The 25,275-nt window shown below is 36.9% G+C and overlaps 1 protein-coding gene across 4 annotated transcripts in view; it reads right to left on the reverse strand.

Annotated features, from left to right (window-relative positions):
• The window catches only part of NCKAP5 (NCK associated protein 5), a 350,456-nt gene that overhangs the window by 114,519 nt on the left and 210,662 nt on the right, over positions 1–25,275 (reverse strand). For 3 of the 4 annotated variants that reach the window (XM_039382176.1, XM_027723607.2, XM_039382179.1), the window contains exons 5-6: positions 22,709–22,799; positions 7,700–7,849 (exon numbers count right to left, since the gene is read on the reverse strand). In XM_039382176.1, the coding sequence (XP_039238110.1) occupies positions 7,700–7,849; positions 22,709–22,799 (241 nt within the window). The remainder of the gene's footprint in view (positions 1–7,699; positions 7,850–22,708; positions 22,800–25,275) is intronic. The other variant, XM_039382174.1, reaches the window with a different exon arrangement.

A 25,275-nucleotide genomic window follows, 5' to 3' on the forward strand; every position in this document is an offset into this window, starting at 1 on the left:
CACATGCCTGATCACTAAAAAAGGTAAGTCACATTATCTACCGATTACCTCCAAGAAGGCATGACACATGGAAAGAAGGGCACTGAAATACTATCATTAAAATATAAAAGGCAGACTGAAATAGCAGATTCCTTCAATGCAACCTAGCAAGGACTCTTTGCAGAATACACTTAACATTCATTTCAATAGAGAAAATCTGACAGGATTAATAAAACCGAGATGATTTTCCCTGACTTCTGTGACTTACCTTTTCTTTGCCAACTACACGTATTCCTCAGACCTTCTGGCACCGGATCATTATTCTTGCACCCATATCCAATACTTTGAACTATTTAAAGACCGCTTGTTATGTCAGTCAAGTAAGTAGCCCAGAGCTTTCTCTGTAGCACATAACAGTAAGAAAAGAGCCATTGGACTGGAACTTGGAATATCATAGAAAAAAATGGATTTATAAACTGCTTTTACAATGAATATATGTAATTACATTTGGCTGTGCTAAAATGAACATTAAATGTTTATCTATGTTCTCATTTTTTTGGTAAAAATTCCAGATCTCAATACACTGTCTTGAGGATCCTATAATTTTACAACTGCATGCAACATAATTTAGGAAAGAAATCAACACTATATGTGAACTAAAGCATATTTTAAACAGCATCCTGACTAAAATATTAATGTGAAGTAAATAATTGCATATAAGAAATTTTCTTCCACCTGGAAGGTGATGGATTCACTGCCCTGGAAAAGGGCATTTCATATCATTCTACCTTGAGAAGGAACAAATCCGGAACAGTGTAAGTTACTCACTCTGCCTTTTCAGTGTGCCTTGTACCACACTTGGACACACTGATGTGTGTGATATGAAAGTTACTCACTTTCTGGCTTCACTGAAATATCTGAAGCCAGAAAGTGAGTAACTTTCATTAAAACATGAGTTTACTGCATGAGCAGGCTAAAGGCGAAAAATTCTGATACGCAGCAAAATTCCCTTTCTACAAGTAGTTGATGGGGTATGACACGATGGTACACTTAAAACAATTAAACACAGTTTTATGACATAACAAAGCAGGAATACTAGTTGCAGCATATTCTGTTGGGCACTTGGCTGAGTTAGCAAATTTTAATTGATTACTGCTTCGTGAGCATTGCATAGTAGAAAACAGAGTCAATCTGAAAGTTTTTACCTTTTCAACATGTGCCAAAAACTGAGAAGCTCTACACATTGTGATCCAAAACATTCAACTTCTGAACCAGTGCTGCAGTGCATCATAGGAGATGCAATTCAATATTCTTTTATTTTCCTTAGACTTAGTTAGAAAATAAAAGTCTACCAGCTGTTAGTCACACTAAAATTCCCAGGAGGCACCAGAGTTGATTTTAGAAATCATTTTAAAGCTTTCATTGAACTGAATAGTGAGAAAAATGCAGATATGTGTGGCTTTCTCCATGTCTCTTTGACTAGTCATGGAGACAATGAGTTAATGTACAGTTATTTATATTAAGGCACTCTCCCATTTCAGGAGATGGAGCTGTTTGGTGGAACAGTGGTTCAGCGGTCTCTCTCTAATGATAGCAGCAAATGGTTACAGCAATGACAAACAGAATCAATCTGAACAGCTCTTCTTACATCCAGCGGGTAGAGCTATTTTCAACATCCCTGTGTAAATTCATATCTCTACTAGAACATCTTGATTTTTCCACGCCGAAAAAGAAATTGCCATGAATTTCAACTGGCTTAGGAAAAAAAAATGTAAAAGGAGAGAGAAAAATAGAAAGATCAATATTTTACATGTCTGCAAGAAATACATTCTCTTCCCTTGAAAACTCCCCACATACTAACTGAATTGAACTGTCTGCCCAGAAGAGGTTTCTATTAGTCTTCATCTATATGACGATATTATTTCCATATCCCAACTGGTAAGGTGCATTGACCACTGAAAGCTATCCAGAGTCTGTGCCAACTATGGAGCATGGAGCTTCACACCCTCATGGGTAGCTTGTAGGATGGATGGAAAAACCACAGTGGAAGATGTGAACAGCAGGAGGACATGAGCTGGCAGGAGGAAGGTTCAAACATCTGGGAAAGACCTGCTTTTGAACACTTCAGCAGGAGTGGGCTAAGACAGATGGCATAGAGGACAGCACCCCAGAGCACAGAGGCAAGGAGAAACAGGCAGCAGCCATGAGATTTACTTCCCAAAGACTAGGAACAACTAAGCCATTGAGGACTTACAGTAGACGAGTTCAAGTAGCAATAGATTATAGAATATATTTGGCTTGATGGTACGTGTTTGGTTTTAATTTAAAATTTATTCAGTTATTGGAAAGCTAAAACAGTTTGCCAATACTATTATCTGGAAAGGGCTGGAATAAACTGGCTGTTTTTGAAACCAGTGATGCAAGTCAGTGCTGATTCATTATCAGCCACTGTAAGTTTGGAAACAAGACTTTCCTTGCTTCATTGTCCTCTATAAAAACCAAAAGAGTTCTTAGGCACAGTTCAGAAAACTAATTATAAAAGTCTCCTACTGAAAAAATTTAAAAGTAAAATAATCCAATAATTAGAATTAAGTAGGTTGGCCTTTGGTGACTGATCAGCATAAAGAATCTAGTTATGTGGATGGCCAAGGCATTGGGCTAAGAAGAGGCTTGTGGATGAACCAGATTAAATACACTGGCTGGAACAGGACCAGTTGCTGCAAAATATTTAGAACGTTGCTACGAAAATATTTAAAAGTTTCATTATATTTCTATGCCTTTAAGTCAAGTGATTCAAATTTCCTATACATCAGTGAAGTGGCTGACTTTCAATAAACAAGATGTCTTTCCTCAGTTATTTTCAGAAACGGGCTCTTTGCCCCTGCATCATCCTGTATGTCTCTTTCCATGGAAAAGAAAATAATCATTAGTTTTCTTACCATTGTACATTGTAGTACATGGAAAAAAAAGAAGACAAAAAAAAAAAAAGAGAAAATGAAGTAAGAGCAAAGTAAAAACCACCAGCATCCCACTCAAAATTATCTTCTCAATCCACTAAGAGGAATTATGTACCCTTCTCATATTTCTTTTTTATAGTTCATAGTTCATTGCTATCATGTCTTTCTTCCTCTGCAGGGTAGTAAATACATAATATCGGAAATACTTGACATACTTCTTCATTTGTTTAATGGTGATGATACAAGGGAAATTACCCCTCTAATATATTTGAACATTTAGCTTATTATCCTGAGTGAGTTTTCTCCCAAAGCTCAATTTATTAAAACAAAACACATCTTTCTATGATGAACTGCAAAGGGCAAGAGGGCAAAATTCTTTAATTAAAATTAGAGTGGTTTCGTGACTCTACCCCAGCAGATACTGCTTCTACTGCAGCTTAGTTTACTGAAACTTTCATTGAGTCCCACTCACCCGCAAGCAATGAGATTTTCACACATGAATTAGGCTTTTCATTTGATAACTTCGAGGTTACAATTTAATGCTACCCCAGCGGCTGCTGTTTGGTGAAAAATGCAGGGTTGTGAGCAGTCCTTACTCAGTATTTTCTGAGGCCAATAGAACTCATGCCCATTGCAGAAAGGGAAGGGGACACTTGGCAAAACAGGGGAACCACTTCTTTGCTGACAATGTTTATTTTAATTTGAATGTAAATACTGCAGTTTTAGCAAGGGGTTGGTTATGCACTGTCACAGACTATGGTGGGTAAATCTGTCTATGGGCACTGGGAACTGCATCCCCAACAGGCACAAATAGATTAGCCTGCTGAGGATGCAGGACATCTGCAGTTGAGATGGGAACTGAACCCAGTCTTCCTGAGTCTTCATCCAATATCTGCTTACACTCCCCTTTTCTCTTGAGGAATTGAGAGGACATGAAGTGTGTGAGAGGACATGAAGCGTGTGAGAGGACACAACACCATGAGAAAAACTTGTACATCTTACAGAATCCCTTTTTTACTGTCAAAGCAAAGCATTCACCAATACAACCTGCATTAAGTACTCCTTAGTCCTTTAGTTTGGAGCAATCCCTGTCAGCTTACCTTCTTCATAATCAACCAAAAGATTTCTAAGAAAGTTGCACTACTTCAGTTACAAAGAAGAAAGTCCAAAAGAGATGGAACATTTCATAGAGTCAGACACAGCTAATTCATACCGAATTATCCTCACTGCATAAATGTCTGCAAATGACAGACTTAAACAAGCCTTCAAAGCTGACACAGTATTTATCACTGATTAGATTTTTAAAATCTAAGTAACTATGGCTTTTACAGACATGTTTAGACTAAGACTGACATTAATGCTGTGTATCAGTTTAAATCACTTGCAATTATGCAGGTGCTCAGGTAGCCTGTATTTCAGTCATTTTGAGGCTAAATTGGGGCAGAGAACCCATGGCTCCATACTGGATAACAAAGCTCTGGGACAGTCTTAAGGCCTTTACAGGCACTGTTTTTCTAATACAGAATATTCTTAAAGCTTTCCTCTGTGGACTCTAAATGTGTAAACTGTTCTTGCTAGAAACAAGAAACAGTAGTAGACAATCTTGCAGTGAGAGTCTGTATAACACCTAAGATACTCAGGAGAGCAAATTAAGGTTTTATGAAAAATTTCCAACTTGTATGTATATGACTTTGCAAATATAACATTATTGTTTTACTGTAACTGTGTATATACCTGCACATACCTGAAATTGCTGGTTGGGGGTTGATGCATGTCCAGAATATGTTATATTTTTGTACATTTCTGGTTACAATTTTTAAAAAAATTGCAATTCCTCTGGTGATGAAAGCAGATTAACTAAATGAAATTCCACCACAGAGTTCAAGTTATGCACCATACTTCATTAATATTTCATTTTTTGCAGCACTCCAAATGCACAGAGAAGTTATCAGAGAATGTTTTTTTCTTTTGAAGAGTTAGAAGGCATTTGATCATAACTGCTGAAGTAAATTAAATGGCATTTCAAGAGCAGCCAAGTAAAAATGCTGAAGGCACAAAGGAGTTTTGATATCCAGGAAATCATGATTAATTTCAACTACATAAAATGGGATACAAGATGGTATGAACCATTTGCTATTTGTCATCTGTTTCATTTGATTAGAAACGTATGGTATTTATCAGTCAGCAGAGTGGAAATAGAATTTGCTGTAAATGATAAAGGATTTAAAAAAAATTATAGGTAAAAGGAGCAATGGGAAAATATGTATAGATATCTCTTATCAAAGTATATGATAGCTTTTACTTGGGCTGACTACAAAGATACTTTATTATACTGATTTGTATTATTCAGTGAGAAAATTTCTAGGTTAAACAGAAGTTAATAAAATGTAAAGGGTACTGAAATTTATTTGGCAATACATTTGACAGCACCCAAATATAAGAAAAAAAAGAAGAAATATTAAACAATACTCCCATGATATGGAAGCCATTTAAAGAAAGTTTCCTGTGAAAATGAAGCCTCATCTCTTTTTTAATTCTTAGATTTGATAATTTCCTGGTCCATATCCAACACAACAGGATGACTACAGTTTTCATCAAAGTGCCAGAAATTCCTGAAGAATAATCCTACAATGCTCTAACAGACAAGGCTACAGCTTTTCATGAGTTACACTTGAGTAAAAAAACCAAACTAATAGGAAGAGATGTCAAAAGCTTTCTCAATAGTGCTGATACTAATGAAATTATATTAATGGATTAGGTCCCACATTCTGACTATTACTTTTAACACCTTCTGTTTTTAGGCACTTTTCAGATTCTAGAGGGCACAGATGGAGGACCAACTTTAGTAAGCAGCTTATTAGCTTTTCTGATTTTATTAATTGTGTATGATACAATAACATCTAATCATGTAAAGTAAGATTAAAGATCCTGACACCCACAGCACAAGAACTAACAAACTAATTTTTTGTTTCTTTCTCTATAGACTAACAATATATTTAGAATAATTACTCTGAAAATAGCAAAGAATTAAAACTGATAATTGCATACAACTTTAAAAATATGTCAATTAATAAACCATACAGTCTTTGACATTACAATTTATATTCTTCAAGAGACAAATAAAGTGCAAAAATACATAACATTAAACAACAGACAATTAACAACAATTTGTTTTGATTATATTGGATCACAATTAATGTTGGCCCTGCAGTTCCTCTTTCTACTTTGACAGCTCCTTAGACTACTTATGCAGATTAATTCTTGGAGTATTGACATTTGCTAATATGTGGTTTTGAACAAGCCACTGCACAATACTGACACCAGCGAGGAGACTTCTTCATTGCCCTTCCTGAACTAGATCCTGCCTGTCCTTAGGGCTACCTTATGTATCTGGGCAATTTGCCAGAACTGATAAAGGTTGTGACACTATTGAACACCTTCCTACCAACTGATGACATAAAGAACTGCAAATGTCATGCAGACTGATTAGGAGTGAGGCAAAGCGAAGAACACTTTTGGAAATAAAAGACCACAAGGAACACATAACCATTCTCCATCAACAGATAAAGCAGGACTATAGTAAACTGTACATTTGTCAGTTTTATGGCCTAAAAAAATTAGTAGCAAGTGGTTTTTCCCCCGGGCAAAATTATTTAACATTACATAGTTTTATTTTACAAACAGTCTAAGACTTTAAGGCAAAATTGCAGAGACTGCCTATACCTTTCAGATTTCAGATTCTGTATTTAGATCCAAACATGATTATAACAGTTCATGTTTTACTTTTAACTAAGTCAGTCCTCAAGAAAAAAAAACAAGAGAATTTTTGTTCAAAATGAAATTTGATCAGAGTACAACTCAACCCAAAAATTATCATGTGAAAGAGCCTTCACACTTAACCACAAATGTATAGGCCCAGTGATGATTCTTTCTTTACCAATACCCTACATAGGCAAAATGTCACTAAGATCATTCTCAGGCATTCATTTATCCATACCTATAATGTTACATAGATACTTGAACAGAAAAGAAGGGAGGAGACACTTGGTAAGTTAAAAATATGACTTTTTAGTATTTAAAAATTAAATTAAAATATGCACAGTCACAGACATTGAAACCTGTGCTTCTATCAAGGAGCACAAAATAAGCTCACATATACAGTGGTTACAGTTTTACCTGTACCTTGTACATGGCTGCCTAAGGAAACTTTAAAACTTTAGTTAGAAACTACCACAAGGTGCATTATTGCAGATCCTAATTTTCCAGAAACAATTCAAAACGTAGAGTGTGCAGTTCTCCATGTGGTCTACAAGGAAATAGATTTTCTGCAATCCAGCAGTAAAAAGGCCTGAGCTCTCCCAAGCAAGCAGTTCAGCAATTAAAAGTTGAGCATTAAACTACAAAGAGGTAACACTGGTTTTATGACAGTTGTTAAACCACCTATATTGTCTTGCAATATTATTAATTGAAAAAAAAATCGAGCAAAACCAATTTTTCTTATTAAATGGTCTTGATGGAATTAAAATAATGTATTAAGTTCTTTTTAAAGATATCTGGTGCTCAACATTACAGAGGGATCCTTTTAGTGGTTCTAAGCTTCTTGTTCATCCCTGGTAAATGAATCGTAAAAAAAATACCCCATAACATGAAATCAGGTGAACTGTGAAAGATTAGATTAATACTACAGGGTGATTCAGTGCCAATAAATGAATGAGGAAGGGGGAAGGGTGGTCTTCTATGTGTGAAACTGTTGTGTTTCTTACCTCCAAAGCTTTCAAACGCTCCAATAGCAATTTTGTCTTTTCTTTTTCCTCCTCAGTGCTGCTGCTTTCACTTCTCGAATCTTCATCTACCAGTGTGTGAATTTTTTCCATGCCTTCTTTACATCTCCTACTGTCTTCTGACAGCTTTTCCTGAAATGATTTTTTTAAAATGTCATTACTCACATGTGCAAACGAATTTAACTTTGCAAATATCTTCAATTCTCCCCTTTATATGAATGAAAAAAGAGCAAGTTGCTAGTGACATGATTAAAGTACTGAATAAGTGGAGTCATGAAGGGTCTGTGAAACATGTTGCTATGCCAATTCTGCAAGTGTATTCACAACTTAACTTCTACATCTACTTTGATTTTTGAAAAGCAGAACTCATCATCCTTTTAATAAAATAACTTCCATTTTCTTCTTTAAAAATTGCAATGAAAATTGAACATACCAGCTTTCAGTGGAAGCATTTTGCCACTGAGACATGAAACAGTTTATTGAGGAAAAGCTAACATATGTTCATGCCTAATGTATTTCACCTTTCTTCATCTAGAGCTAATATTTGAATTACTAAATAATGGGCTGAGAATCCAGCTACTACATGAATACTGATTTAAGATCCACACTAACATATGACTGGAGAGAACTAAACAGACAGTAAAAACTCCAGAAGTGCCCCAGTCTGTTACAAGCCAGTCAGACTCGGTTGTTATTAGCTGCTGCTGCTGCTGAGTGAACTGTGTTTTACAAGAGGTCTATAAAAAGGATAGGATTGAACAGTGAATCCTGCTAACTCCATTAATTATGTGTCTGAGTTCTCTGTTGAGAGAGAGAGTGAGACAGAGCAAGCAAAACATCAAGACTTCACGCAGGCAATGCCTGCTTGACATTGCCCAAAATGACAAGGCATAAGGGGAACAGAGAACTACACAGATGTAGAGAGTGGACTATCACTGGAGCACAACACCAACGGGACAGGCTCTACCTTGTAAACCACCTTCTCTAACTATAGGAGCAGATCCAGTGTGACAACTAATGAGCAGATTAAAAATGGAAAATGTCAGGTAAGTCAGCATTTAAATACTGGGTGTCAACATAAACCTAGAGAAGTTTTTCAATGAGCATTTAGTTTTCTTTCTGATAATTCTTACATACAAAGGCTCATACTTTCATGATCTTCAGGTTAGTCAATAAGTGGGATTCATTTTCCATAACTACTGCACAACATGAACTCTGTCTAAGCATAAAAGTATGCATTTTCATGAAGAACTGATCCAGCCTGAGTAACTGCGCAAATACAACTCTTTGAGAGTTAATAGCAAGGCATTATCTTAAATAAAACCCATAAGTGTAACTGAATTAAAAATCAGCACTGCAGATCACATTTATAACAATGTCTTTTTAAAATATTAACTAGCTTAGAAATTGATTATTACTGTGTTAAAACTTTAATTAAGAATTAATTTTATAAGCTATGGGCTTAATTACTGAATACCCTTACACAAACCATGAGGCACAGATCTCATTCTTAACCCCCAAAACATAAATGTCAAAGAGCCATTCCAGCAGATTTCCAACATTAGTGCTATCCTGATCACAAAGGAGCCATAAATATAATAATTGGGATTTTTTTTCCTGTTTGCTACTCACTGATGCAACAAGCAAGTATCTGTAAAAGAACCATTAAACCGTTTTTACTTCAAGTTGCCCCAAGGACTGCATGGAGATAAAACACTTCAATGAATTCAAGGGAAAAAATGACAAAAAATGACAATTCATACACAAACAATTATTTTTAGGAGAGAATGTGATATGAATCAGATGTGGCTAACAATAGAAGAAAACATAAACATATGCACAGGGACACCTTTCTTGCACAAAGTCAGGGCAGCAATTTCAAAGGACAGATAGAAGAAAGCACAGTTTATGACATCTTATCACAGAAAGGGGAGTAATATAACTTCTCACAGCGTAAATCCCAGCCACATAAAGAAGTAACCTATTCATCTTCTAATTACAAAATCTGATGAACTTTGCACAGGAGCGGCATAATCAAGAACACACACCCTGTTTTACTATGATGTGCACTAGAATACCTCAAGACACTTAGTACTGTTAGCCCTGCTGAGTGTTGAAGTGCAGCTCACATAGTTCCAAAACTAGTTTATTACTGAGTTTCAGGCACGGACTAAAAAGGTCCCTGATATGTCACCTACCCTACCTGGAAAAGCTGCAGAACAGAAGAAAACACTACTAACCTTAGAAACTGTGCTTAGACATGTCATGTGCTGAGGGCACTGCCCTGACACTTTCACCAGTTCCACCTGGGTGATATCCAGTAAGGATAAAGTGAAAAATCCACACTCAAGGAAGCAAAGAAAACAGGCACCCTTTGTGCCAAAAGTCAAGTCAAGTAAGAGGGAGGATGAGAAAAGCTTTTGGAACGACAGAAACCTCTGGAGAGTGCAAAATCTGTTAATATCAAAGGCAGCTGACTGCTGGGGGAGGAAGGAAGGAAGGGGCAGAGAGATCTGCATGAGGAAATTATCTCCTGCATGATGATGGTCAAATCCTACAGAGAGTTCTAAAGCGAGCAGGCTAAAGGCAGGAAACAATGGTGTAAAGCAGCTTATTCCTCTTTTTCCCTGGAGTCCTATAGTTCTTGTGTTACCTCAAGTAAAGACACCCCTGCTGTATACCTCATGTATTGCACAATCACAGGCAGGCTGGGTTTTCAATCTGGATAACAAAATCCTCTCCAGGTCCCGAGTCCAGCAAAGGCAGAGTAAGTGCTATCCTGTTGATGAGTGCAGTTTAATTTCTGTGAAAAGGTAACAGATGGAAATGGTGCTCTGGAAGTAAGCTGGACAGCTAAAAAAAAAAAAAAAAAAAAGGCAATAACCCAGCTCTGGGTCTCCCCAGACAAATGAATTTAAGACACATGCCTGTACCATGAGAAGATGCAAACACAGCAGCCTGATGAAAATTCTACAGTAAAGGCTCATCTACATCTCTAGTGCTCTATGTCAACAAAGAGACAATAATAATACTAAAAATTCAAATCTTACTGAAACTAGGATTATGCTGCTCACTGCAGATCCATTCCCACAGAAATTAATGAGAAACTTCCCACTGAGTCCCACATTGTGTAAGCTTCTCAAGCTGCTTTAAACTGTCATTGCTTTTCTGAAACCAACAGTATTTTGCAAATCTTAAATGACATCCTGCCCTGACCATTATTTTCAAGTATTCAGTTTGCTCTATAAATCAAACAAACAGTGCACTGATGATGAACCCTTTGATGGAACACTATGGGCCCTATAGCCAATAGAAAACAAGAGATGGAAACAGTCCCTGCAGCCTGGAAATGGCAAGCTTTCTAGAATCAATGAGAAGATATAAATCACTAAAGACATTGATCTATGAAGGTGTACAATGCAGTGGCCTGACTGAGACTTATCAGAAAGCTGGTTTTCAGTTAGCTGAACTAGGAAATAGCAGTATAATGCTCCCCATTTCCACTAATAAATAAAGTAAGAACAATAAATTATGAGAGCAAGTAATCCACCTGAAATTACAAGTGATAATTTACGGGAATTTCTAGAATGTAAAACCAATCTTCTCTCTTCCACCTACCTTGCAGAATACTGAAAAAGAAAATGTTTTCACTGTTTATAAATAAGGAGTAACAATAGTGATATAAAATATCATCTGGAAGCTTTCAAAAGATAAGAGAACTAACTGCCTATTTCAGAAATTACCTTCTCCTTCATTTCAAGAAAGGCAAAAGTCTGCTGATCCCCTGGACACAGAGTTAGTCATTGTGATGCCTTTCCTCTAAGAAATATAAGCTTTCCGACGAACAAACAATATTTCAATTTGGAACTGTGAAATTTCAAACCAAGAAGAGTAAAAGTCAGGTGACAAAAAGAAAAAAAAGAAGTTGCTAGAAAAAATTATTCTAGATTTTCATTTTTTACAGTGAAAACTACAATTAGGCACTAATTGGAATTGAGGCTCTTTCTGTGGTAGTAACAACAAATACGTGATATGAAATGAGGAAGGTACTTGTTGCAGGCAAGAGAGAAGATGGAGCCAGACATATCCTGTAAGTGGCATAATGAAAAGTCCAGATACAATGGACACAGCTTAGAACATGAAAAATAGCAATTAGACATTAGAAAGACCCTTTTTTTGTTTTTACTTCCTATTAGGGGGTCATATGGTAACTGGAACAGGTTATGCAGGGAGGTTTCTGAATCACAGAGATATTGCAAAGTTCGCTGGACAAGTGGCTATAATAATACAACATAGCATAATCTAATACTGGATATAACTGGATCTGGGCTTTACAGCACTGATTATAAACACCAATCTTTCACGAGGACATGTGACAAAATTTTGATTGAAGCAAACAAGAATTAAAAAAAGAAGATCTCTGAAATGCTGATTTTCCCAATGAGTGTTGGATGACATGAATTGCTTGTCTGGAAAATGGTAAGTAATAATTAGAGATGACATCTTTGCTTGTAGAAGCTAAAGATCATTTTCATGTGATAAACACAAGTCCTCCAGAGAAGTAAAGTTTTTCAGATGCAGTGCAGTAAGGGATCCCTCAGATACAAAAGATGTCTGTTTCAATTTTGGGTGTCAGATTGTGATGCCTGAGTGGGATTTTCTTTTCTAAATTCCTTTTAATTCTTCAGCTTCTGAAATTTAATAGAAATGAAGGTTTTATAACGTTCACAAATTCAAATTCTTCTGAGAGTCATGCCTCCAATTTTCCAAAAACACATTTTAATCAGTCATTAATCACCCAGGAATAAAATATACATAGGATATATAATTAAATAGCATTTATGATTGCTCATAACCACTCATTTGAGAAAAAAAATATTCACAATGTAGTTATTAACTGATCAGGTATAGAGGCAGTGGTAATATGCATTCAGGAATCCAGTCTTCATGGGACCCAAGCTATGCAACTGACTCATCATCTCAAAACATTCAGCACTTTCTGTGGTGTCTCTAAAGCTTCCAAAGGACTTTCCAAACAAGGTATTTACTGAATAGTTATCTTAGTTTTCAGTTACTGAATTTGAAGAGCATACTACTCTACATGTCTAACATTCTTTCTGCAATAAAGGCAGACTCTGACCTCCAAACCCAAACTGCAGTTTACAAATCCATATACAGAATTGTTTATGTATGCACTGGTTTTGGTTGGGGTAGAGTTATTTATCTTCACAGTAGCTGGTATGGGGCTGTTTTGGATTTGTGCTGGAAACAGTGTTGATAACTCCAAGATGTTTTGTTACTGCTGAGCAGACATTACACAGAGCCAAGATCTGTTCTGCCTCTTAACTTCACCCCACCAGTGAGGGGGCTGGGGGTGCACAAGGGGGGGACACAGCCAGGACAGCTGACCCCAATTGACCCAAGGGATGTCCCAGACCATATGGCATCAAGCTCAGCAATATCCTAGGGGGAAGGTTGGCTTGGGTCCACTGCTCGGGGACTGGCTGGGCATTGGTCAGCTGGCAGTCAGCAATTTGGATCACTTATTTTGTTTCTATCTTCGTTATTTTCCTTTGCATTACAACTCTTTGCTGTTGTTGTTATAATAATTCAGTTACTAAAATGTTCTTATGTCAACCTATGAGTTTTCTCACTTCTACCCTTTTGATTCTCTTCTCACCCTGATGGAGGAGGGTGTGAGGCTTGGTTGCCATCCAGGGTTAAACCAAAACAATGTAATTATAAATTGTGAATGCTTTTCCTTGCAAGGCCATTCTATAGTCTTGATGCATTCTTAGATGATGCCTTTTCAGTGTTCTTTCCACTGCAGACCTCCTAGTGTTCACCACTATTCACTGAGAATGAGCCCTATTAAATGACTGTTGATGAAGATAAAAACTCTAGATGAGCGTTTCTTTGTACTTTCATTAAAAAAAATAGCCTCAAGCTATGTACAAGTAGCTCAGTCTGACTGCACAAGCTGAAAAAAAGACCTCAATTGCTCCAATGACTACTGACTTGACATTCCAACAAGGTTAAAATTGTTTTCCAGGGGTACCTTGCTCCCCTTTCTCCTCCACCATCACCTTTACCTTTCTAAATATGCCCTTTGAAAATTCGCAGTATCTTCTGACATATTTTATAACCTATTTCATTTAGCGAAACCTGAGATATATAAAAGACATGTATGTTAAGCCAGAGCAATGTAAAGTGAGACTGAGGAATTAACCAAGTGTGTCCTGCAAGATGCTCAGTACAGGAGTAGCCACTGATATTACCTGAATATATTTTTTCCATGCACGACTTTAAAAAAAAACTTTCTTTATTTGCTAATTTTCTTTATTTTCTTCATTTATCCCATTAAACACAATGACCTAAGTCTGGAAAAAACCCAAATTGTAACAGAACAAACAAGTTAGATTAAAAAAAAATTACAGGCAACTAAAATTATATGCAATCTAAATGATCTCTAAGACTACAAATATGACTTCTGGTTTACCTGCTTACTTCTATCTATGTATTCAGCTCTTTTCTCTTGCTTTCTTTTCTCCCAGTGGAAGGACAGATTAAAATATAGCTTTGCTTTAGATAACACATCAGCAAGTGTAGTAATAATATATTTTTGTTCAGCTAAGAGCTTTTGTTCAGAACAAGCTGACCAAAACTGAAGGAAAACAAAGGAATGCAACAAATCACAAAATTTTACAGAAACACCCCAAATTGTTCATGATTTAACATTACCATTGTCAGGAAAAACATATTAAGTTCTTCTTTTTCATCTCTGGATTTCACTTACAAAGTGAGCAGAGTGAGCAGTAACCTTCCCTAGATTAAATACATGTGATGGATAAGAGAACAAAGTACTTTATGTTTCTGATATGTGCCTCCTTCCATTCGCGTATCAATCTAGATGTACTACACATTATTCTTCACTCAAAACACTCCTCACTAGTCCAAGCTATCATCCCTCTTGAACAGTTCTGCAGTAACATTAATAAATTTTCCAATGATGTTTTTATTGGCTGTACCACTCATCAGAAACATGCATTTCTTTTGAGAAAGTTCAGATCAAAAAGGACCATTAAAGCAGAAAACCTTCACAGTGAACTTCACGATTAAGTGTTCTCAACACATCAGGGTTTCTTGTCCCCAGGTCACCAGCCTGGGTGTCAAAGCGACTTGGTCACTGACCAAGTACTGCTGTTGACCCCATGCTGTGAATGGATATTCACATTACCAACAGCACCCTCACCTCCAGCACTTTGCCTGTCAGAAGTGAAATCAAGGACTGACCATTCTGGAGGGGACTCTGCCAAGCCAGGTCTCAGGCACATTCCTTCTCGAAATGGAAGGCTTCAGTTACACTGATTATAAAGTTATCAGGCAGAAAAAAAAAAAAACTGTTCTAGAAGCTAAGCTATTTCTTCTTCATATGTGTAGATATGGTAACATGAGACAAATATGCATGCAGATATTTCATGCAGATATTCTCTTATAAATTGGTTCATTATAGTACCATACTTAAAGTGATAATCTTTCCTTCCTGGAAACCTGTATTAGCACTTAAACTTTTATGAAGTGGTTTTTAAGTATTAAAGTAGCTACATTTGACTAAAGTGATGGTATTAAAATATCTACCTTTGACTGAAGTACAAATAAGCCAAGCTATTCTAAAATTCAAATGCAGTAAATTTTATGTAACAGCAATTAAGGCAACAGAATTACTCTGGAATTTAAATTGCTAGAAATAAGCCAATTTTCTTTCCCTAGTATTTTGGAATGAGAGCAACGTATGAACTAACTAGTTCTCGCCACAAGCACAATTGCAGAAGCTGACTTAAGGAAAAAAATTGGTATACATTACATAACCTGGTAATTTTTTTGCAAATGCTAGGGAATAGTTGTCTTGTCTCCCAATCTTGCAGAAAAAGTTCTGAAAAAAGATCAGAATGCATCTTTACACAAAAATAAAATGTAGGAACAATCATTTCAGATCAAAACTTCAACTTTTCAAATATGTTATTATAGTTCAGATTAAGTTTTCCTGACCAGAAGCACCTATTCATTCCAAAATAAATATACTGGTGTACTACTAGGTGTGTTCTTCCGTTAAAATAATTTTCAAAGATGGGATGGTTGTGAATATAGAATAATCTCCCTTTTTGGCCTCAGAAAATAAGTAAAGTTTTAGATTTTTTTCAAAATTCTTAAAATTCAATAAGTAGCATTGCTTTCTGCTTGTTTGAGAATACCAATGAAATAATGTCAAAATGCAGAATGAACAATATATTTTAGGGAGATGTGGAAGTAGAGAGAGAGCAGGTCACTAGGCCACATGTAAGACCCCGCTTCGGAATAACAAGGAATACAAACTGATTTCACAATTTTGTGTCCAAACACTTCTGTCATTAGACAGCTGATGGCACTAAATGGCCTCAATTATTTCTTATTCATTATCCTTTCTCAGAAAACACAAGTGATTTGATAGACAAAAATGGTTATTTATTTACTAGACCCTCTTGCCCAACTTCTTCAATACCAGCCCAGGATGGGCAATGTTGTGTCAGCAAAGCACATCTGGATCCTCACAGGGATCTGGAGAGGCTACAGACAGCAAGAGGCAGGAGGCACACTACAGACTTGGGAACTCTGAGAGCAGTGGCCAGATGGGAGAATGACAACAACTCCCCGGGGGCCTCAATGCTCTGATGAGGAACCAAGCAGGGCGGGAAGTGGAGCTGGGTCCCATGGGAAGCACAGGATGGACTCCTCATACAGCCACAGTGTGGGCTGCCCTGGGCCTGTGTGCCAGCACAGTCCTGCTGTGGGCAGCCCTGATTTATCCTGCAGGAGGAACACATGCAGATAAGGAGCCACCACTTGGCCTTCACGCGCAAAGACACCAGCATCTCTCCGAGCAGCAGGCAGGTAATCTTAAAACTGGAGTTTGCTATAAATACCAGGAGGTTACTCCAGTCTCTGAGGACTACCAAGCAGAGGCATATGAGAGCCATACCCTTTTCTCTCAAATATATCCTCTGAATTAGAAAAAAGGCAATCAGAAGAACACCATTAAGGGCAAGATTAGGGCTACCGACAACATGCTGTCCATAAATGGGAAGTCCCTGTACACATCAGGATGACCAGTGTTGATCAGGCTGTGAACCACATCATCACCTTGCTTCCCAAAGACTGGCTCTACAATTTCTGTTATGCCTGTTGCAGATGGATAGGATTCAGGCAATGTACATGGGTTGACTTTTGTGGATTCACTCCAAAAGTTAGAATTAGAAGAAAGATACAGCAAAAGAGAAATACTATATAGTAGAGGCAAATTTAAATCTAGAATTAGAGTCAGTATAATATAAAATAGTATCATCAAAGCAGTCAATCTTCACCTCTTGTTAGAACGATGTGTGATGGGTTAAAGCAGTTGTATAATGTGGCAATCTACATCTGGGACCTCATCTCTGCTTCTGCAAACTTCAAGGACTGGCATTGCATTCTCAAAGTAAACCCCTGATGGCAAGAAAGATGATCATCTGAATTACAGAGTCAGTCAAAAACTGTGGGTGATTGGGTATAGTCAAAGACCGTGGAAATATATAGCTAACTTTTGTGTAAACACAGGACATCCTTATTTTGCTTTCTCTTTAATTTTACTAATACCTTGTTTTGCGCTGTAGCCAAGACCAGGTTGGGTGGGGCTTTGAGCAACCTGGTTTAGTGAAAGGTGTCTCTGCCCACGGGTAGGGAGTTGGAACAAGGCGTTCTTTAATGTCCCTTACAGTCCAAATCATTCTATAACTATAGAATATGATTCTGGGAAGGAAAGAACAGCTTGTTTTCTGAGAAACAGGCACACAAATGGCACATTTCAGTTATGAGACTTTGTTGTGTTAAACATAGTTCCATTGCTGTGCTACTGTATTACAAACAACCAGAAAGGGAAAGCTCCTAGCACATATGTTCCTTGCAACAAAACTGTAATTTTGAACAGTATCTGAGGAGCAGCATCATTCTCTTTTGGGGGTAAGAATCCAACCTCAATATGGGAACAAATATTTACCAGAATCTTTGTGTAGTGGTGGAAATACATGAGATGAAAAGCCATAAGGAATTAGTTGTTAATGAGGTAGCCCTGGATTTCTCTGTATGGAAAAGCAGTTCGGCAGCAAATGCTTGTGTCCTTGACAGCCCAGGATTTCCGGTGGAGCTCCCAAGAGTGCAGATGGCTACTCTTCTTTCCTTCTCATGAGACGCAAAACTGCTAATGTTTGCCTAGTAATGTACTCCTGAGTAGCTTAGGAGGCCTGGTTGATGCAGTCTTCTGTGGGCACTTCCATTCCAGAAATACTTTCCGCAATACAAGTTAGCATTAAAAATCCTGTGTGAATTTTAGCTAGGGAATTCAACTAGTGCTCTTTTTTCAATTCATGGCCATGCCCTATCTACAAAATGTTACATATCAATGGCCTGAACATTAAGCTTGTATAATTTTGTGTTAAAATAAAATTATATTGCCAATAGTTACAGTTTTTCTTGTCATGAAAGAGCTGTTGACACCAACGGCTGTGCAAATTAAAAGTGACAGTCACAACAACTGTTCCATATTTGACTATCGCAAAGCATGCAGATAAAATATTGGGTTGATCTGGCCAACAATGCCACCTGAAGTGTGCCTGTATTACTTATATATGATTTTTAGGTCTCCAGTGTGACTGCACCATGTCTGTCCTGAGCTTCAGTGCACATATTGACAATTCCAGAATTATAACAAATTGTGAACTTAGAACAAATTCTCTGCCTCATCTATTTTGATCACTGCACAATGACACAAAGTCAAAATGAGTTAAAAAACCTTTGAAAGTCTTTGGGTGATCTGTAATCAGATAAGACTCCACCTAGATAACCAGTATTGTGATCAAACAGGAAAGAGTCTCTAGTTTTGATATCCAAATCAAAAGGACAAACTTAGGAAGGAAAGTCTGTGGGGCGTTTGTTTTAATGCCTGGGGTTAGAGTACTGCACACAATTATTTCTGGGGAGCACTCTCTCTTTTGGATAAAGTATTGTGTCTTGAATGAGAATAGCATTAATACATGGGTTATTGGCTTGGCCTTTCATGACCTTCGTTTTAGGTGGGCAATGTCTCTTGGAAACACCATAGCTCTTACATACTAGAGTCTTTTAGCCAACTACACTGTAAAACAAGAAATATGGTTCATGGCAATTCAAATCACATGAATCGTCTACATTTATGTGAGCATTCTTTATAAATTTTCCCTCAGTTATTACGTAAAATGATAACAAAGGAGAATTTTATTTAAAATCCTGCTTCTAAATTCATTTACCCTAAAGAAATCACAAAACTCACCTGTAAATCCAGCAAATTAAAATCCCACAGGGCAGCTAGCTCTATGGAAAGGGTTAGAATATTTTGCTTTAATAAGAATAATGGCAAGAACTAACAAAATATTGCAATAACACTGCATGCTCTAGGCTCCACCTTATTATTATTATTATTCTAACATTATCACTATGCAACACTTAATGTTCATTAGCAAGAATATTTATTCTAGAGTCAGGTATATTGGTATTATAATAAGAACTCAATTTCATACATCCCAGAACAATAATTAGATTTGTAAAATCAAATATGTAGACAATGGCCAATAGATCAAAAGCATTTATTGCACAGAGTTATCTTTTACGACTATTCAGATATTAACCTGAACAAGCTTCACACACTAAAATTAACTTAGCATGTTGTCAGAGAATAAGGGACATATGTTGATAAGTCCCACTGGAGATTGCCTCATTTGTCCCCATTTGTTATGAAATACATGGTTGTGAATCTGCAGTAAAATTCCTTATCTACTGCACTGAGTGATCATATAGTTTTGATCGTATCACAGAGAACAGCTGAGATGCAGAATATGTTCTGTAAGGTAACTGATTGTAGAGGATGGCTTTCAAAACAGTGTTAGTATTTCTACATTCAATAAGTTTTGTGTATGTATATGAAGATATATATATAACACTTGGAATTCAGATCAAAACAATTTTTTTCCTCATGTTAGCTCACATCTATACTTCATTTAAAAATACATGTTGACAATATGGTTATCATGTTCCCAAAAACCTGGAAACATCAGTGCTTTTAAGAAACATTCATGTTCTATTCCCAGTTGTGAATTACCCTTACAAATATATCAAAAACCTCTCTGAATACATTTGGAAAGATACAAATAAAGTGCTTCTATTGCAATATTGATGTACCTTGCCAAATCTGGACACAGTATCTACAATGAAATTCATCATCTATTTACACAATACTTTTTTCCAGGACTTGCACACAGCTGGTTTCAATAACATATTAATGATACTCATAATGCTTTTTTGACATGTTTTTCAATGCTAAAATTCTTGGTAAACATTTCAGACCAGAGATTCTTTGCCAACTCTCTGAAGAGTCTTTCAGGTGCGGGCTTTTACTGTTACACACGGTTGCTGCCTACATCACAGTTTTTATGTGTGACTGGATAATGAGCACACACCGAGTGAACCCAACCCTGACCTACATAGCAGGGAGCCATATGAGGGCAGGAATGCACTGCTTTGCATGTGGACAGAGCCATTCCTCGAAATTCCCAGAAAACAAGCTATTTGTTCAGAAGTTTGTCATAAAAGTGAGCAAAAGTGATCTGAGGATGAATGAGTCAAAGAGACAACGTTCTGCATTTTGGATCTGTTTTACCAGACTGGTGTATGATGCAGTAGCCTAGCTATTCCTCCAGGAAAGGGAAACCCATTGCTTCTGAGTCATGGATTAGGAAAGGAAATTCATAAGCAAAGAAGATTGCATACTGGAAGAAATAAAATGGAAGAATATGGAAGAAATAAAAATAGTTAAAAAACAAGCTGAGTAAAATGAGTGAAAATGTTCTCAGGAACAAGAAGAGAACATGCAATGTGTAGAATTAAAATAATCCCAGAGTAACAGGTGTTATATGGGTGTTCTAATGTCCTGGGACAGAGGTAGCTTCACTCTATAAGAAAGAAAGGCTCGTTTGGGGAATCTGACTTGACTACCACCCAGCAGATTCGAACAAAACCTCGTTTGCAGAAAGAAGGAAAAAAAGGGGCCAGTTTGCTACGTGGAGGGGGTTGTTTGTTAGAGCTGAAGGAAAGTAAAGAACTGTTCTTCCTATCATTAACTGGGCAGAACTGCCTTGTTCTGTTGGTGGTCAAGAAATAACCCAAGCAATATTACACAAAACACACCATGGTGCCCACTGTCCTGGATGGGTGGAGACAACAAATCTCTATGTTAGTATGGCCCCAAAGCAGAAAAAGACAGGACCATAACCTTTTTTTTTTTTTTTTCCCAAAAATCAAGAGACAAATAAAATATAGGGAAACAACTACAAAGAAATATACAGGCACTGAAATTGGAATGACTAGTTTATCTCCCCTCTAGGAAAGCAGCACACAAAATTTCAAATTTCAAAAACCACATAGCTACTTTTTTTTCCAGTTTAGTGCACAAAAGAAAGAACCCCCAAACCCTCAGTCTGATGAAAGGAAACTGGAGTACTTCTTTGCTTTTCTTCTTGAGAGTGCAAAGACAAAACCCAAAGAAGCTAAACCTAATTGTGGTTACCACCTCACTGTGGTTTCCACGGTAAGACAACACACAGAAAAGCAGACAAAAAAATCATTCCAGACGTCTCTTATGAACAGACAGACAAGTAATCCACCTCAAGCAGAGACTGACATCAAGCCCAATTCAGAGAAGGATGTATGGATTTCAACTCTGAACTAAGAAAAGGGAACTGAGTTTCATTTTTGCATTCCAAAAGGATAGATATAGATAAAATATAGATGCCTTTGGTATCAGTTTCTAAGAGCACGATATTCTATTATAACTTTAACAAAAAGTTTAATTTGTCCTGAAATTAAATTTTACAGGCTATCATTTTAACAAGAAAATTTGATTATTTTGGAAGGTTAATCTAAAAGATTCCTTTCTCTTCAATCCAAGCTTAAAATGAAAATTTAATTACAGTGATAAATACTCTTTAATATACATTTTTGTTTAGCTATATTGCTTTACTTTAGATCCATCAGCTGTAAGAATGGACTAATATAACAAGAATTTTTGAAAAGTGTTTTTTCTGAAGTATCACTACCTAGTATAGACTTTAATATATTATTCTAGTATTTTATGCTTTATAAGAATGCTTATTCTACTTAAAAACATAAGGCATGGGACTGACTTCATTAAGTGGTTTTTTTTAAAGAATTCATATGCCAAATATTTGATTAACTGGAATGTATCTCACTCCTGTTTCCAGACTTTCAAAAAGGTTTTCCACCATCTCAGACTCACTGCTTCCAGAATACAACAGTAATTAGGGAAATGTAAAACACTCCTGTCTTATAAACAGAGCTGGTTTCCTTTGAAAAACATCTAAAATCTTTCTCTCCTAAATTCTTTCCTGAGGCACTCTCAATAAAATCACCCTTTACCTCAAGTGAGGGTGATAAAACACACCTGCCACAAGCAGTGATAAGAAACCACGGAGCTCGATATGGAAGCCTCACATGCAATAAGAACATGAGTGGATAAATTTATCCATCACAATCTGAAGGTCAACTTATCAAAAACATCTGTTTACTAGAGATGCTGGAATATATGACTTAAAATATTAAGTGGTTTAATAAAGTCTTCAAAACTAGTTTCTCTGTCCCCTGTGAACTATGAGAAGCAACAACTGCAGATAACACAACGACAATAAAAGTGAAAAACATGAAACTCTGGTGAGAGAATACCTGGGAAAATGTATGTAGTACCAAATACCACTTACAGGTATTCATAACTAATAAACAAACAGAGGAAACAATGCCAGACATTTATCTCAGCAGTGTGATTTCTGTTTTAAAGAAGTTTTTATCACAAGAAAACAGGTAATAAGTTATTAATACCTGATATACCTTCATGATATTGACAGTTCCTTCTCCATTTTGGCCTGTGGATCCTTGGCTCTGTAGCAAATTTCTTACTGTCTCCTCCATTCTAGAAAAGAAAAATATTTATAAAAGTCAACTGTATGGAAAAAATTCACGAGTTGCATTCAGTGTTTTTGTTCTTTACAAGAGCCTAATGCATCCATGGCTACCATGAAATTAATATTTAAAGACAATCCTAGCCTTGTAATGTTCTCATGCTCCACGTTATGAATAACACATTAAGGGCACTCTTTTATCTTTTGAATATGCACAGTAATTAGTTGTTTTGTTAAAATCCTATAGGAGCTCAGTTACAAACACTAAAACCAAATGTGTGCAAAAGACATCACCTTGTCAACAGTGCAACCAAACACCATGATAAAATTACTGTCATTTAGGAACAATAAGTCAAGATTAAAAAAACGCACAACCTGCTGTATTACGAGCCAATAGTCAGGTTGGTGCAATTCAGACAGACTGTCTATTACATTACTGGTATTTACTTGCTGTGATATAGGTGCAGCAGAGTGTGCCAGTACATTGGTTTATGGGGGCACAGATGCTGAACACATTCACCCTTCTCTGCTCTTTCAAAGGGATGTCAAAAGCAAGTGCAGGCTACAATCTGGTACCACCATCTCATGAAAACCTAATCAACCTCAGCTCCATCAGCGAAAGGAGGAAGGCTTGCACTTCCATTTTAGAAGGTGTTAATAGACAACATCAAAAGTTGTCTTTGATCTACACACATTCATCAAGCATGTTAGGACTGATAATAACACTAACCCTGCTGAACAGAGGCTGCTCAGAATAAAGAGTTCTGCTCCTTCTCGCAATAGGACTGCTGGGAATAATGGAAGCCACCTATAAAACGCTGGTCCCATTCAATGTTGATGAGAAATTAAATCCCCTGGGCTAGGAGATGTCACTGAGGCTGACCACAAATAAGGGACCTGGGACTATAGTTGGTTTCAGCTCTGTGAGTATGAGTAAGAGGAGGAAAGGTATGAAAAGCCAGAACAGTGATGGGCACAAGAACAAAGATGCTGTGTTTCCCAACATAAAATTCTGAGTGCCAATTCCAGCCAAAGGTCCTCATGCATCTTCCCACTTCCCATGTCCTACACAGGTTTTCAGCCCTGTAGAGCTTCTTCTTCAGCTGTGCGGATGCAACAGTTTTCCTCACCCTTCCTTTCATATTTTCTGCTCTTTTCCTTTTAAGCACTCTCAGTCCCTTGACATAGTTGGAAAAACAGCCCAGCTGGAATAGGGGCTGAAGAAAGGAAAACTGCTGTGGCACAGGCATATGGGTGATGTGAAAGCAGAAGAGAGAAAGGAATACCTTAAGTCATATTGCCAGATACCCTGTATATTAAAACAGTGACCTTGAAAAAAGAGCCAGTATTCCTAGGCATGTCAGACCAGAAACTGCCTGCTGTCGTTTATGTCTACTGTGTTTAGGGAAACATGACTTTTGAGTAGTATTCTTTCCAAATGCAATTGAGCAGAAGAATTATTCACTGTGTATCTTTTTTTTTATTTGTTTATTTCTAAGGTAACAATCCAGCAAGACAGCAAATATTAGCTAACTGCTCTGGCCAAAGGCCAATAACACTATCTTTTATAGGATCCTTATAGTCTTTCTGTCCTTTCAGTCTTATCAGAATGAATTGACACTGGCTAATTTAGGAAGAGTATGATGTTATTCCAGGTTTTCTCCTTTCAAGTCAGCCCACTATGCTACTTTTCAAGAAGCCAGCACTGGGTGTTCATTCTACACAGATGAACACTGACATTCTACTTATTTGTATGATGTTTTTTTGTCATTGATGTGCAGACTTCCACACTGCCAGAAAGCCCACAGAATAGTTGGACCATCTGTTGACCAAATGTGCATAAAACCAAGCCAGCTCTAATCTCTAGTGCAGACAGTGGTGCAGTTTTTCAGTTGCAGATTGGAACCATTTCTGCTCATAGGCTGACCTTAATCAGATACCTTTTACATGAAAGAACTAATCCTTTCGGTTTTTGTAACATAAATTCCTGTGCAGTCCTCACTGAAAGACTTAATTTCTTAACATGCACATCATTTCATTTTTAAATTAATGTTGTAATAGGATTCTTAATTCTGTTTATCTATGCATATGCAGTTCCAACTCTAGTCCTTCACAATGTTCTTCCAAATTAATAAACAAGCAAAAATGGGAAAAAGAATAGATTCAACTAGCACTAAATCACAGGTTTTCAATTTATACCTAATATACCAGTGAAAATAAAGTCTAGCTGCATATTACTATGATCACTTAAACCAGCTCAGGAAAATTGTGAAGAATTCTTATATTCAATAGGCTCTTTAATCTTCAGTTAAACTCAGATTATCTATTTTTGACCACAGGCCTGTCTCGTTGAACAGTCTTACAGAGTCTGGCAAGCACTAGGTTTCTTTGGGGCAAACAGAAACACCTCCCATCAGCACTCAAATTTTTAAGCAATAGAATAGTCTTTGCAACATGACGAAGAGCTCAGTTAAACACATTTGAAGA

This window comes from Pipra filicauda, unplaced genomic scaffold (genome assembly GCF_003945595.2).
Source record: "Pipra filicauda isolate LSUMZ 115617 unplaced genomic scaffold, ASM394559v2 scaffold10_size6260569_pilon, whole genome shotgun sequence".
Classification (NCBI taxonomy): Eukaryota; Metazoa; Chordata; class Aves; order Passeriformes; family Pipridae; genus Pipra; species Pipra filicauda.